This window comes from Antrostomus carolinensis, unplaced genomic scaffold (assembly GCF_000700745.2).
Source record: "Antrostomus carolinensis isolate BGI_N321 unplaced genomic scaffold, ASM70074v2 scaffold48299, whole genome shotgun sequence".
NCBI classification, from domain to species: domain Eukaryota; kingdom Metazoa; phylum Chordata; class Aves; order Caprimulgiformes; family Caprimulgidae; genus Antrostomus; species Antrostomus carolinensis.
Window position 1 is genome coordinate 1 of NW_010337333.1, and position 15,885 is coordinate 15,885.

At 43.1% G+C, this 15,885-nt stretch overlaps 1 protein-coding gene across 1 annotated transcript; it reads left to right on the plus strand.

Moving 5' to 3' along the window:
* Window positions 1–160: 160 nt before the first annotated feature.
* Window positions 161–15,111, plus strand: PROSER2 (proline and serine rich 2). The gene is given in 3 exon segments (XM_010175151.2): window positions 161–334; window positions 12,961–13,213; window positions 14,099–15,111. Coding segments are annotated over 3 exon segments (1,440 nt in total).
* Window positions 15,112–15,885: the final 774 nt, after the last annotated feature.

Sequence of the window (15,885 nt, forward strand, 5' to 3'; positions counted from 1 at the left end):
CCCAAACCATTCTATGATTCTGTGATTAACTTGCATGGAATCTTTTTTTATTATTTATTTTCTACTCTTCGTAAAGTATTTTAAAAACCAGATTTAACTATAACATGTTGTTCTTTGTTTTCAGTAATGAATAAAGCTAGCAGCCCTACGTAATGTGCTGATGGCATTCTAAGCTGTATCGGGACTGATAAATCAAGAGGGTGTGATGCCTAGAAATCTCCTCTCCGATTCTCCTGAAATGGCATCCGACGTCTCTCCAAAGCACGGGAGCGCGGAAAGGGGTGGCAACGTGGAAAATCGTGGCAGCCAAGCTAGGTGCAGAAATCCTGCCTTGGTAAGTGTTTAATGAGCCTTATGCTTAGTGATACAAGTTAATTAGTAGCTTTGTTCACATCACAGGGTTTTTTGTGGGGTTTTTTTTTTATTAAGCGTTGATTTTTTTTGCCATTTCTGTTCCTAAATGGTTGCTTGTGGCCTTGGTTGTTAGCAAACTGACAGGCCAGAAATAATTACTCTGATGTGGTACAGCAGCCTGTTATTCTGGTCTGATTGTCTCTGAGAGCTTGGAGAGTGTTTCTCTGGTCATTCCTCCCAGAGAACCAGGAGTGGCAGAAAGGAGCACACATCACACTGGGCAGCTCGGTGCAACCACCCACATGTGGTGTGCAGTCTGGTGCACATCTCTGCCTTCGCTTTCCTAAGTAGCTTGTGAAGGAACTTAAGGATGGAGTTGGTTCTGTATGCTGTTTCTTGCTTAAGCTCTTTGTTGACACTACTGAATGAACATCTTGGCTTATTCCACCTTCATATAATTAGGTGAGTAACAAATACGTCACCATAAACAAAGCTGTCTTCACATTAGTGAATATGAGTGTGTGGCCATTTAAATAGTACATGAGTAATTGAGGGAGGAGGATGCACTTCTGCATTTTTCCAATTAGCAGAATGATTCAGGCAATGAACTCAACAGTACTGTTTGTACTGTGACAGGATAAGCCTAGAAAGCAGGTATGGTTCCTTGCACAATTTTTTTTTATCATCACAACTGTTTGAAAAGCATCCATTTTTAATAGAGTAAAGAGCACTCTGGTAAATGTGCTTTCCCTAAATGGGAATCTAAATCTCTGTCTTGTCTTGAACATAGAATCACAGAATGGTTTGTGTTGGAAGGGACATTAAAGATCATCCAGTTCCAACCCCCCTGCCATCAGCAGGGACACCTTCCACTAGACCAGGTTGCTCAAAGCCTCATCCAGCCTGGCCTTCAACACTTCCAGGGAGGGGGCATCCACAACTTCCTTGGGCAACCTGTTCCAGTGTCTGACCACCCTCACAGTGAAGAACTTCTTCCTAATATCTCATCTAAACCTCCCCTCTTCCAGCTTAAACCCATTTCCCCTTGTTTTGTCATTAACTGCCCTTATGAAAAGTCCTTCCCCAGCTTTCTTGTAGCCCCTTCAGGTACTGGGAGGCCACTATAAGATCTCCCCGGAGCCTTCTCTTCTCCAGGCTGAACAGCCCCAACTCTCTCAGCCTGTCAGCATAAGGTTAGGCTTTTCATATCTTTCCCTCTGCCCACCCTGCTAGCTTCCTTTTAGTGGAAGTAGTTTGTTGCTGTGAAAGAATAAGTGATGAAAATAAGTTGACACCTGTATTTATCTGTACACCTGAGAAATGCTCAGTGTTTTGTGCTGCTTCGTGAGCTTTTTGGCAACTGAGGCAATTCTAAAGATATTCCTTCTTGCTTGTTTCTAATGAAAATACAACTCAGTTAATATTCTGTTGTATCCTTAAGCCAGCTTGTGTTGCTAGTTAAAACACAAAACAAATATTACTAAACTTAGTCCCTTAACTGTTTCTGATCTGCTCTAGAACAAAATTGTGAAGGGTCAGGGTGGAGGAGGTCAAGAGAGTAACCAAGTACACCATTTGGACTTGGGTATTTAGAACATGTTGTTTATTATATGAAAGTCAATTGGATCTTGGAGAATTACAGTGGGAGTTGCACTTTGTTTAAAGAATTGCAACCTAATTTTATGCAGAATTACAAGTTAATTTTATGTATTGCTCTTGACTACAGTTTTTCAGGTTATCAAACTAGAAGCCAATCATGTTTCCATGGGTTTTATTCTTAGCTGTAGGAGCAGGCATGAGACTGGTCATTCAAAATAATCCATATTGAATAACAAGGCTATGTATAAACTGGTATGTTTGTACAGTCTCATCCTGAATCTGCTGTGTCAGAAAATGACATAGATTAATCTAACTAGACCTGACCATGTGATAATCCATATGATGATGCATCAGCTAGAATTGGAATCCCTTCCTGCTCTGTAAGGCAGTTATTTATAGATGGAATTGAAACTGGCTGCAGGTGTAGGCAATTCCCATCAGACCTGTGCAAAAGAAGTTCCAGAAGCCTGTAGTTTGTCTTGTTTGAGTTTAAGCATGAAGAAAGTGAAGCATATACCAACGAGTTTAATTCTGGTGCTGCAGATCCCCTTCCATGACCATTCTTCCAGCAGCATAGTAGGTGGCATGTCTGGTAAAGCTGACAACTAGCAAGTGTGGAATAACAGGTTGGGGAATGGAAAGTCTTCAATAAAGGCATAATCTCAATTTCTGAGTTTGAGAGGGGGGTCTGCAATGAACTCAATCTGAAGGAAGTTCTGGCTTTAGTGCTGCTCAGATAGTTCCTTTTTGTGATCTGATATAAGGAAACAGTATTGTTCCATTTTTATCTGTTCAGCACTGAACCAGGCTTTAGAAATCCTCTGGATGAAGAGCAGTATTCTTCAAATATATCTTTTTCTATATCCTTCTGTAATTGTGTATTAAAAGTGTGATTTTTACAGGACACTAAGCATCAGGGGATTCGTAAGTGGAAAAGCTAGTTGCTGGAACATGGTTCTAGAGACCTTCTTGCTTTGGCAGTTTTACTATAAAGGTTCAGAAGATGAAGTTTTGATGGCCTCATGAGAGAGAGAGGAGAGGGGATAGATAACTTTGTGCAGACAAGTAATTTCTTATTAAGCCAATTCTGAGAAAGGAAGGGAGGGATGGGTTTTTCAGGCACACCAGACCTTCTTAGCTTAACTGCCTCTTAGTTTATCACTTTTCTGGGTCTAGTCACCTAAAGATACAACAAAGAAGGTTAGAGTTGACTTTGAATTTTTTTTTTAATGGCCTTGCAAAGGAGAAAAGTGTAGCAGTGGGGTTTTTTTATGACAGGCCTCTACTGCTGCAGGTATCTTCTTACAGAATTATTTAGGTTGGAATAGACTACTGAGGTCATCAAGTCCAACTGTAAAACTTCCTAAATAGTGAAAATTTTGCTATCCTTTTGCAACTCATGGAAAGCTGGAGCCCTCCTAACAAGCAGGGACTGGTATTCTTTTTTGCTAGACTTGATATAGGCAGACTTTTCAGTTTTGTGAACAAAGAGGCACTGAGTTGCTTTAGTTCCCTTTCTAAAATAATTTTCTCTCCATTAACTCCGAGTCCTAAAATAGTCCCAGATCATTACCATAACTAAAACAGGTAAAGGAAAATAGAAATGTGTGTCATTTTTTGAGACTTTTATGTTTAACAAAAGACAATGGCAAAACAGTTTTCAAAAACAGTATCTAGAAAAGTGCCTTCACATATCTGTTGCTATTTGAGAGACCCCTGGAAAAAATGAACTAAAGGCTTTAAAAAGGAAATAACAGTTGAGCATACTTGAAGTTATGCTGTATATAAATCAGTCATATGGCATCACAGAATCTTCCTACTCAATTACAAAAAAGAGGCTCTTGAGCTTCTTGGTGTGAATCTCCATTAGTCACTAAATATAACCTTTGTGTTGCATCTGTGGAATTCAAACAGACCTGGGGATGTGATAAGAGACAAACACTTGGACCAGCTTTAGCTGACGCTGGCTGCTTCACGCTGGCTTGGCTGGCTGTTGGCTGTCCTTGCCCACTGTGTGTCTGCACTGGCTTTACTTGCTCTGGAACTGGGTGTTGGCTTAGGAATGACAAGGAGATGGACATGAATTGCCATGTGCCAAAAAGGTATCAAGATTCTGTGTGTGATTCTTAACCTGTCAGCTGTTATCAGTTCACTTTAATTTTGTCAGCTTTCTCGGCTGCTTCTTCCCCTTTTAGTTAATCTTTGACAATTGCAATCCTTAAAGCCAAATTTATTTAAGTGGAAAGCAAAGTCCTGTCTTGATTGCAGTAGAATTTTTCCATATAAATGATAGATGCTTGAGTCTGGATTTATTCTGACAAATCTATCACAGCAGCTGAAGACAAGAGCCTACGTTTAGATGGGAGGAATGTTTGCCTTGGTGTTTTCATCTCACACTGTCACCTAAAGCTGTCTTCTCCCCACAACTTTTCTTCATATCTTCTATAAGAATGAGGTCTTTTATGGTTATATGAGGCCATAAATTTGCACATAAAATCTGGTTTCTTTTCAGTGAAGGTGTTATCCATACATATGCCTGGCACAAGGAAGAGACAATCAGACCATCTTGATACATGGAATCAGTTGCACTATCCAAGGGGGGGGGGGGTAAACAAAACCACTCTGTTCTGCTTGTCAGTTCTGACTTCCAAAGCCCATTCTTGAATGACACTCCCTGATACATGGTGTAAGAATTAACTGCCAGTGAAATATGGTTGCAGCCATTTAAGGACACTTAATTCAGAGATAAAACTAGGTCTTAGCACTTTTTTTGAAGCAATTTGTCTTGTTCCATTGGCTGAACAGCCACAGACTGGCTTCTTAAAGCCAATCCTTCTTTTTCAGTGCTCTTCAGTAATTGTACCCTGTATCTGTTCTCAGCCATGAGTAACTGCTTTACTTTGTAGGTGTGAATAACATGCTAGGGCAATAGTATCACCTACAAAAATAATAGCAGAAGGTGCTGGTTGTACCTGAAGTGAGCTGTGCTGCTTGGAACTGGACTAGGAATAAGCTGTGTCAGTGCCTTGGATCTGTTGATACTGACTTCAGTACTGTACCTTCTGTGTCTGAATATCATAGAATCATAGAATGGTTAGGATTGGAAGGGACCTTAAAGATCATCCAGTTCCAACCCCCCTGCCAGCAGCAGGGACACCTTCCACTAGACCAGGTTGCTCAAAGCCTCATCCAACCTGGCCTTGAACACTTCCAGGGAGGAGCAGCCACAGCTTCCTTGGGCAACCTGTTCCAGTGTCTCACCACCCTCACAGTGAAGAACTTCTTCCTAATATCTCATCTAAACCTCCCCTCTTTCAGTTTAAACCCATTTCCCCTTGTTTTGTCATTAACTGCCCTTATGAAAAGTCCTTCCCCAGCTTTCTTGTAGCCCCTTCAGGTATTGGAAGGCCGCTATAAGATCTCCCCGGAGCCTTCTCTTCTCCATATGTCTTACTGAGTGATAGGTTTGAGGGACAGTGAGTTCTTGTTGCTCTCAATGGATCATGCTGTAGGTTGGGTTTTGTAATTATTATTTTTGCCTTTGGCTCAGACAGATCCTCGCTTCATCACCACTCTTCCTGGGGCCGTGGTGACCTCCAGAATTTGGTCAGGTGACTCTTTCTTTTGGTCACTAATCAAGTGGCTCAAATTGGCAGATAGCCATGATTCTAAAAAGATGTCTTGCTTATTCTGTTTGTTATTTCCTCAAACAAGCTTCCTCTTTGGCTCTAACATGACTTGATACCCAGTCACTGAAGATGGTTTGTCCCTACCAGGCACTTTCTAGAGTACAGGTGACATTTTGAGCATTGGTGACATAGACAAGAAGAGCAAGTATCTTGTGAGTAGTCTGAGCTGGCTCAGTATCTTAGTTCACACACTCAGCTGTTTACCTCAGGGCTGACCTGTTTATTTTGTAGTTATGATGCCTCTTGGAGCCTAAGAATTAGTTGCTATGACCTTTCTCCTTTTTGTATCAGTACAGGTAATTCAAATGCAACAGACCTGGTTTTCTAAGCGCACTGCATTGCTGTCTCTGCTCCAGCCTCTCTAAAGAGGTCCTGGGATTCCAGTGTGGCTTCAGGAGTTACTGAAAAAGGAAAGATTGTGTGTCTGTTAGCCCAGTGCTACCTTTTTTCTCACAATTTGAGTGTGCAGAGTGTTGTGATGCTGAGCTGCACTTCAGGTACATTCAAGGGAAAGTACTGAGAGACTCCTTTCATAAAATGAATGTGGGTTTTCCCCCTTGATACTGATACTCTGCAGGCTGTACTGCACTATGAGCTCTTTCACCACGTCCAAGTACTTTGCCAAATAACAATACACAAAAAAATGAGAAGAATTTTTCTGAATGTTTGATACTTTCTATGGATACAGCTGTCTTTGGGCAGGTGGAAGACATTCCTTACAGGGTGTGGACAGAGCTATGCTGTGCTTCATCCACTTTAAATTGATATTAGTGTGACTTAGAAGCAGCATGCCTTAGAAAAATAAGAGTCACTGTTCCCACCAGTGGGGCAAGAAGTAGAGAGGAAGAGGGGCTTGAGGGCTGCTTGCTTTGGACCACGGGTATAGAACCAAGGTAAAGAGCCTGACTCCTTGCTGTAAAATGTAATAGTGAGAATAGAGCGCACATTGCCATCAGGATCTGTAAGCTGTATCATTCTGCTTCAAAGTAGGATCCAACAGATAGAGGTTATTCCAGCAGGTGGGCAGCTCTGCTCTGTAGCCCTCACTGACAGGCAAAAAGCAGGTTCTTGGCACACCACAACTTTCTTTTTCAAGCTGTACTTGGATTAGAGTTTCTGTTACATGAAAGTCAATTTTAACTTGTCTTGCCTTCACTGCATATAGTGGTCAACATTTTATATATTAAAATACATACAGGGCTGTGTCTGCCTCCCGCCCATTCTTCCATGTTTTAAAACATAACGTGCTCCATTCTTCCAGCCTTCCTGCACCACTCACCTCTCAGCACTTCTTGCTTTGTTCTGGACCCTGTCCAGCCTGGCTACATCCTTTCAGTGGCTGAATCTGAACTCTGTGTGCCGAATGAGGATGTCCTGTTATTTCATCACCATGGTTAATACATCCCAGAATAACATTTGCATACCTGAACAGCACTCTCTTTCCTCTTTACAGCACTTCAGTGGACCCACAACTCCTGTCTTGTGTCGCTGCTTAGCCGTTGTTCATCACTCTATATTCATATGTCTTTCAGCTGAATTTCATCTTGTTGATTACCAGCACACCTAAATGATTCCTGAAGGTCTCATTCTGCCCTACCTACTTCTTGCAGCAACGTGTTCCAGCATAAGGGCATTAACAGCCACAAAGTTAATTGTTTTTCTTACTCATCTCTTGAGTGTATTTTTGGGAGGCCATGTAATAAAGCCTTCAAATCAAGGCTTATCACGTCTCATAAGATTGGCCAAGCCAGTAACCCTCTTGTGAGAAATGAGATTGGTGTGAAATTATTTGGTTTTTGTAAAAAGTTTTTAGAGATTTTTGCCTGAAACAGCTCCCAATTTTTTCTCAATGTTGTTCTAACACAGAAGTCAAAGGGAAGAAGAAATTATGAACTCATCAGCCTAATCTTGATAAACAAAGAGATGGCTTCAGAGTTCAAGTAGATCTTGTGTTGCTTTAGCTTGCTTTTTAAAAAAAAGTAGTAATTTAATCAGTTTATGACTTCATCTAGTTTATTTTTTAAATACCTCTAGATCATTTGTTTCCTCACTTACGACCCATTGATTATATGCTGTGCTAACTATTATGAAGCACACAGGTACAATTATGATAATAAACTGAAGAAAACAACATTCAATATTATAGTCATCTTCACCAAATGAAATGGTATTATCAAAAGCATCAGATAGTGGGTTGTAAAGGAAGTACTTTTTGACACAGCACACAATTAAACTGGGGCACTCATTGCCACAGAATGCTGTGAATGCCAGCCATTTAAATGGGCTTAAACAATAAGATGAATTCATGCTAGAAAAGCTCATTAAGGGCTATTAATAAGTACACAGATGTGGATGCAACTGGGAAGTCCTTAAGCCGTGTATTGCTGGAAACTGGAAGGGGGAAGAAAAATATAAATCTGCCCAATTTACAGCAGTAGTTTTCCCCCCAACCCCATTCCCCTGTCCTGTGCAGTACAGGTGGCTGAAGGCAGCTAAAGGGCTGCTGTGGTCTGATCCTGTACAAGTTCTTGTTCTTACCTGTAATTCACTTGGTTCCACCTGAAGCAATGCAGGTCCAATCCGTTCTGTTTCCCTTTTCTGCCCGTACAGTCAGAGGTACGTGCCTTTTCCTTTTGTGCTGAAGCTTTTGTACTTGTTCTGATGCTGTTCCTGCATGCAGGGCTTTCTTCCCTTTCTTTTTACCAGGAGAACTGCCTGCCCTGTTACAGAATCACAGAATGTCAGGGATTGGAAGGGACCTCGAAAGATCATCCAGTCCAATCCCCCTGCCAGAGCAGGAACCTAAATGAGATCACACAGGAAGGCGTCCAGGCAGGTTTTGAATGTCTCCAGAGAAGGAGACTCCACACCCTCCCTGGGCAGCCTGTCCCAGGGCTCTGGCACCCTCACTGTAAAGAAGTTTCTTCTCAAGTTTAAGAGGAACCTCCTGTGTTCCAGCTCACACCCATTGCTCCTTGTCCTACCGTTGGGCATCACTGAGAAGAGCCTGGCTCCATCCTCCTGACATTCTCCCTTAACATATTTATAAACATTAATTAGGTCTCCCCTCAGTCTCCTCTTCTCCAAGCTAAAGAGACCCAGCTCCCTCAGCCTTTCCTCATAAGGGAGATGCTCCACTCCCTTAATCGTCTTGGTATCAGCAGGCTGAGGCCCAACTGGTGGGTGCTGCACTGGTCTCTTTCTCCTGTGTATTGGAATAGTTTGCTCCCTTCGTGCTTTTTTGAGAAGCATCCAGTCACTTCTCTCCCGTGGAACTCTGCGTATTAATTCTTTGGCACTGTCAAGTGGCTGCTGGTGCATCAGTTGAATCTGCTGTTCTCCTGGTATGTTGCTAATTGAAATGAAACTGTTTGACATGGGTAGTACCATTTGGTTCTCTAGCAGTTTTCAGTAGAATTTTTTTTATTATTATTATTTTTTTTAACCACTGCAGCTGTCTTGGGATTTCCCTCACTGTTTTGTTTCTGTCAAAGCTGTGCTGGTCTTAGGATTCTGGGTTTGGATGTGAACTTAAGAATTTCTTCAGATGTATGTGAAAAATTGTGGGCTTCTGATATTAAGTCACTGTTTTGCACAGGTAGGAAAGGGATCATTTCTATGAAACAGATTCTAGTCATCTTTTATTTTTTTTCTTGTTTCTTTTTTTTCTTCTTGTACACCAAAGACTGTCATAACAGACTCTTTCCTGTTTGACGTAAGCAGGAAATGTTTGGCTGCACAGAGATCTAAAATATTAATGCCAGCTGAGCATACTCAGCTATTTCAGCTGTTTGCATCCCAAATTTCTTCTGTCCAAGCAGTCTTTTTAACCCTCAGCTAAGGTGAAATTTTAATGTTTCAAATTTAGGCTGCCTTTTGACAGTAGCTTTAAAGTTGGTGGTGTCAGGTGTATGTGAGAGTCTTAGGGGGGGTGTTGGTGTATTAAGAGTAGGGGGTTGGTGGAAAACAGGAGGGGAATAACTCGAGTAGCTGAAAAGACTCTGCTTTGACTGTTAAAAACCTGGATTCTTGAAGGAGAAAGGTGGCCTGGAAAAGCAGCCCAGAAATAATATGAACTGTTCCAGTACTTGGACTATGTGGAAAATGAACTAATTAGAAATAGACTGAGTAACCTTAGTTAAAACAGGCACCAGTTGACTACAAGAAAATTCCTCTCATCTTTCTGAAAGCTTTATTATATTATAAATAATACAAGTAGGCATTTTATAATACACCACTGTTCTCAGACCAGTGGTAACACAAGTCACTACATGCTTTACATCTCTGAGCTCCTTTGATTTGTCCAGCTGGAGTAGGTTTATTTTCATTGTGTTTGTGTATCTAAAATGGGATTATTTCCTTGTCTCTCAAACTGAAACATGCTGTGCCTGAGAGAGTTTCTAGCCAGGCTGGATGTGCATCTCAGTACGGTGACCTGCTGTAGTGCTGCCTGTTCTGGTGGGGTTTTTTTTGTTTGGTTGGTTTTTTTCTTCCCTTCCCTGAAGGAATGTGGCATTGGTCATCTTGAAGGAAATCTACATGAGGAAAGAGATCAAAGTGCCAACTGACATGAGGTTGGCCTTTCAGATCTAGGTGTGCCATCTGCTACAAGTGTATTTGCAAAGGGATGGTTAGTCATTCTGGATCCTTCATCTAAAGGGAAACTGCTTGTTTCAGCAAGATCTGTGAGGGATGGTAAGTCAGGCAGAGCTCTGCTGACCAGTCCTCCTGCCAATCTTACCTGGCCTGGAAAAGCAGGCTGTTTTACAGCACAGAAACAGCTGGAAGGAAGGGCTTCTGAAAATCTTTTGCTTCAATTCATATGCTGTTCTGCTCAGCTCTGGGTCACACTGCTCATGTGGGAGCAATTGTTCTTTTAAACAAAGTGTGGTGCAGTCATTTCTGTCGGTACCACACTTTGGATCTGCTGCCACCATGAACCCCTTAAACACAATCCCCCCCCTTTTTCTTATCCCTGTGCCTGCGGAAGTCTGCACTTGCAATGAGCTCACCCACAACAAAAGCTTCTTGGAGTCCTGTTCAGCTCCAGCCAGGACCTACCTAACAAGGGCTGCTTTCCTGTCATTCTCTTGCCTGCTAGACATAGCAGCAGCCCTTTGAGTATTTGGGTGGGGAAGGAAGGAGATTGCAACATCCATTAAGAAAAATAAAAAGGCAGCTTGTCTGTCTCTCTCACTTTTTCAAGTGCAGCTGTAAAACTTTCCTTGGCCTTTAAACACTGAGCTCTGCCATGTGGTGGGCGTGAGCTGTGGAATACGTCAGCCTTTGAAGTTAGTGCTTTACATAAGCAATTGTGAATGGCATCTGAATTTCATCTTTTGTAGCAGTTTTGCTGCAAGCTGGAGTAAGTTATTTATTCTGACAGTGCACTGTGGATGGTAAGAATTAAGTTACAGGTACCAACACCTCTGCACGTGTCTCCCAGCCATCAAACTGTGTTCACTCTGATGACAATAAATCTGAATCTCTACAAATGTAATTGTAGAATGAACCTCTAGCTGAGGCTCTGCAAGACATCTGTCTTCTGTTTTAACACAAAACTGCCAGCTGTGTCTGAAAACTGCAGCCACAGATCAGCAAACCTGTCCTGAAGTGTCTGAACTAAGAGTGACTGAAAGGCTGTGTGTCTGTCTTTTGTATTTAACTCATTTATTTACAGGGAAAATGTTCTAATGGCCACACAGGAGAAGGCATCTACGAGCCCTAAAGCATTTATTTTCCCATCTGTAGTGTTTTGAGTGTTTAAAGACTAACTGCCACTTGGTACAACGCAGCACTTCGTAGTTTGTAATCATAGAATGGTTAGGATTGGAAGGGACCTTAAAGATCATCCAGTTCCAACCCCCCTGCCATCAGCAGGGACACCTTCCACTAGACCAGGTTGCTCAAAGCCTCATCCAGCCTGGCCTTCAACACTTCCAGGGAGGAGCAGCCACAACTTCCTTGGGTAACATGTCTGCCTCCTGGCTATTTGCACTGCCTACCTTTATGTACTTACATAAATTCCCCCAGTCTTCCATTGAGAGGTAGCCTCATTACCTGTATGTACCATCAGATGTCCTTGGAGAAGCAAATAGTAGAGATGAGAAAGACACTGTCTTGTATTGCTTTGCTGGTGCTTTCTTGTGAAGTTACTGATGGCAAAGTTTCCAGTGTGTGCCTGGTGGGAGAGAAATTCAATCCAGAAAAGGGAAAACCTCACTTACTTTTCAACAATACTTTGTTACATTCCAGACCTTACACAGCTCTCTGGGGAAATGTCTTTCCTGTATCCATTGTCTTCATGTAGTGCCTTTCTTAATCATTCTTTGTCATCTCCAAGCTTCTGGAAAAGTGAGTGTTTCCCAGGGTGTAGGTGGAGGGAAAAGAGTTTCTGCCTTGCTGCCTAGCTTCTCCTGGTGATACTGTGTTAATCAAGTTAATCAAGAGCAGTGACTCATAGAAAATGAAGACTGGATAACCCAAGTGATTATTTATCGCCTCTGTGGTCTACAGGATTGCTTCCTGCTGGAGAAAATAGCCCAAGGCACTTTACTGCCAGGGAACACATCTTCTTATTTATTCTAAATTTTTCCTTTCTGTAACTCAAGGGTAAAATCTTTAGAAACCTTCTCCCTCCTTATTATTACATCTTTGTAATCTGCCACCTAACTCTGGATAACCGAGATTGCAGTGGCAGAGCCACATTTCAGCTCCAGCTCTGCCTCTAGAAGTCAAATTCCACTGTTGTCTAGAGCAAAAAGAGAACCAACCCATTTGTTGGACTGTCCTGAACGCACCTTTTCCTTCCCACGCTGCTCCAAAGCCTTGTCCCTGAGCCTGACACAGCAACTGAAACAGCTTACTCCAGTTTGGAGCCTGAAGAAGCTATCTTAACCCTTGGAAAGGCACGGGTGCGGGGCAGAGGTTGTTGTGGTGGTTTTAATTTGTTGGTTTGTTTATTTTAAGTCTGTTTTTATGGTATTTTAGCAATTTGTTCTGTCCAACTCAAACAGATGCTTGTCTGCTGAACTAGTTAGGTACTTTAAAGGATGAAATGCCAGTTGCTGTTCTTCAGTGAGAGCTGATGCACTGTAAACTTCTGGTTTCTTTTTTTTTCTTCTTTTTCTGGCACTGTAGTGGCTGAATGCTTCTTTGGGAAGGGAGGAAACAGGAGGCAGGAGATGCTTCTGATGTGACTGCTGCCTGTTTCATCCTCCCCCTTTCCACCTTCAAAAAGTGGTGCTGTGTCTGCTATCAGTGTGCTTACCTGTACTCACCTGTAAAGCATTAAACTTCCTGGCTTTTTTCCCCATAGGATGATGAGAGTCTGAAATACTTAACTCACGAAGAGCAGGATGTTCTCATGTTCTTTGAGGAAACCATAGATGCCTTAGAAGATGACTTGGAGGAGCCGGTCCTACGTGACAGTGGCATCCGCTGTCAGTCTTCAAGGTCAACGGACAAAAATGTGCCCAGTCATTCAGAGACTGAAGATGTAATCGACTTGGTACAGCCAACACCTGAGAACAGCAACTGTGAAGGCCCACCTAGGAGAGATGCAGAACCAGGTAGCAGAATTTCTTGAAAGTGTGGTTTTCCCTTTGACTGAGCCCTGACATACTCCAGTTCTTAAGAAAAACAGCTAAAGAAATTCTGTACCTTCCTTGTTACACCAAGATGAGCTGAGCACTGTGATTTTTAATTTGACTGGGGATTTCTGAAGTTCTTACTGTTACTATCTCTTAATTTTTTTTTCTTTTTTTAATTTTCACTCATATCCATGATAATGTTGCTGGATTGCCACCTCTGTCCCCTGCCCAGTGACTGAGTTGTAACAGAACCGAGTATTATGCAGAGTCATCGCAGTGAGGCAGACCAGTGTTCATCAAATTGTTCACGCTCTGCTTCTCTCTAAGACCTCTGAAGACCTTCTCTGGGAGTTTTAAGATAGCAGATTGTTTGTAGTGTTACTTTCTGTGGGACTGAAAGGCACGTGATCCTGTCAATAAGCTTGTGACAAGGTAGGGCGTGGCATGTTGGTTCCTTCACTCTGTGGAGTTTTGCTCTCTCCATTTTTTTGGAGAATGGATTAATTAACTCAGACATGCAGCGGGATGTAACGTGTCCCTTCCGTGATAAATAAGAATTGCAAAACTCTTGGAGAAGAAGCAGCCACTGAAATACAGTCAGGGTAACGTGCAGGTGGTGAATGAAGGGCAGGAAGAAGGCTTCTAGTGAGCACATTGTAAATATGGTGATTTCAACTGTCCTGTTGCCTCCAAGCTGCCATTCTAGGAGTTCAGTTCTAGTTTCTTCTGGTGATGTGGGCTGAGTTTGAGTTAGAAAGTTTGGAGGAGGGGAATACTGACCCTTGCTAATCCTAGGTGAAAGAAAACCTTGTAGTCCGCTCTGTGTGAAGACTTAATAACGTTATTTCTGCTTTGTCTTTCAAGTGTTGGATGCCACCTGGAGAACTGAGAGCCCTAAGCCAGCTGTACCTGCTGACCTTCCTCCACATCCCCCTGTACCACCACCACCACCGGTGTCTGAGACAGACAGACCGGTGTCTGTTCCTCTTCTTCCTCCACCCCCTCCTCCAGTGCAGCATCCAAAACTGCTTCGCTCTGTCCCCACTCCGCTCATCATGGCGCAGAAGATGTCTGAGCAGCAGATGGAGAACAGGGTGCACTTCCCTGGTGCCCTCAAGGAAGGGAATTTGGACAGGAAGAAAACACCAGTAGCCAATGGTGACCACTTTGTGGCTCCAAAGCACCCTCCTGCCCCTGCACCCAAACTGCACCGCTTCCCGAGCAACATCAACATAACAAATGTCAGTGGCAAAGAATTCAGTGAGACTATTTCAAAAGCAGCAGTTAATGTCCAGGAGCGGAGAGCTCAGGTGCTGGCCAACATCAACGGGGGAGCTTTTCTGGCAGCTGAACTGGAGGAGAAGCTGCAGAAAAGTGATTTCTTGTCGCGTAACAGAAGTTCTTCCTTAAGGGATCTGTCCTCTGAGCAAACACGATACGAGGCCCTGACAAAACTTGGCCTAGTTAAGGGAAAGCCAGCTCAGGACCAAGTGGACCATACCCCACGTACTCAGCATCTTGATGAGCAGCCCAAACAGGCAGACGTTGTTCCCAATGGATATCAAAACATCCACGATATCTTAAAAAATGAGCCCAGCCCTTTCCTTCCTACGAGCAAAACTGTAACAATCAAACCAGAGGTAGCTCTTGCTGCTAACAAGGTCAGCAGCACAGCACAGCAGAACACAGCAGCAAGTTTTAATGATTATAAACAACCTGGTCTAAACCTGGACATGAGGAGGAGGTCAGGTTCGCTGCCCAGACCTTCAGGATTTCGATCCCAAGGGATAACGGTGAAGTTTTCTGGCCGTGGCTCAACAGAAGAAGCGAGGAGAGAGGCACTCCGGAAACTGGGACTACTGAAAGAGACTGCATGATTTGGATGGGAATGTTTTGGCAATGGGGGGAAGTCATGGCATGGCTTTGTGCTAAAATAGTCCCAACAGGACTGGGATCAAACGGATTGGAAGAGGAAAGGGGAAGTTCTCTGCTTCAGGCAAGCTAAGGAGCTACTAAATACTGTGGAATGACGGCTTGTGTTCATCCCGGAAGGACTGGCACCATGTACAGCCACAGACAGCAGAGTGTCAGCTCCCCTTCCTACAGAGACACCCACCTGGGGCTCTTTGTGACTAAGAGGAGTTTTATTTAAGTAATGCTGGACTATAGCAGCCAGCATCTCGTTAATGAAGTGTACAGTGCAGTGTTGGTGTACATAGCAAACCGAATGGTGAATCTTCCTTTTGTTCTTTCTGAAGCCAAAAATGAGAGCTCTGTTTGTCTCGCCCACTACACGTGTGTGTCTGTTCGTGGGAGCTCGAGATAAGGTTAAAACTGAAATTCCTGAGCAGTGTGATGCTCTTGCGTGACTTTTTGTTGTCTATAGTGTCTGGCTTGGCTTCGTTCCCTACCGGTGCTGGAGTCTTCCCCTTCCTTGCACTGTCCCCACTTGACTCAAGACTGCACAGAGGGTGGTTTCTGTTTTGACCTTCTCCTTGACAGAGAGGCCCAAGTTTTGAGTGGGTGACTGCATCACTCTGCTGCTTCACTTGATGTCTTGCCTTTCTTCCCAGCCACCTGCTTCTTGGTCACGCTCTAGCAACCTACGTGTCCGGTGAGAGGCACCAGATAAGCCTCAAGGATATGCACCG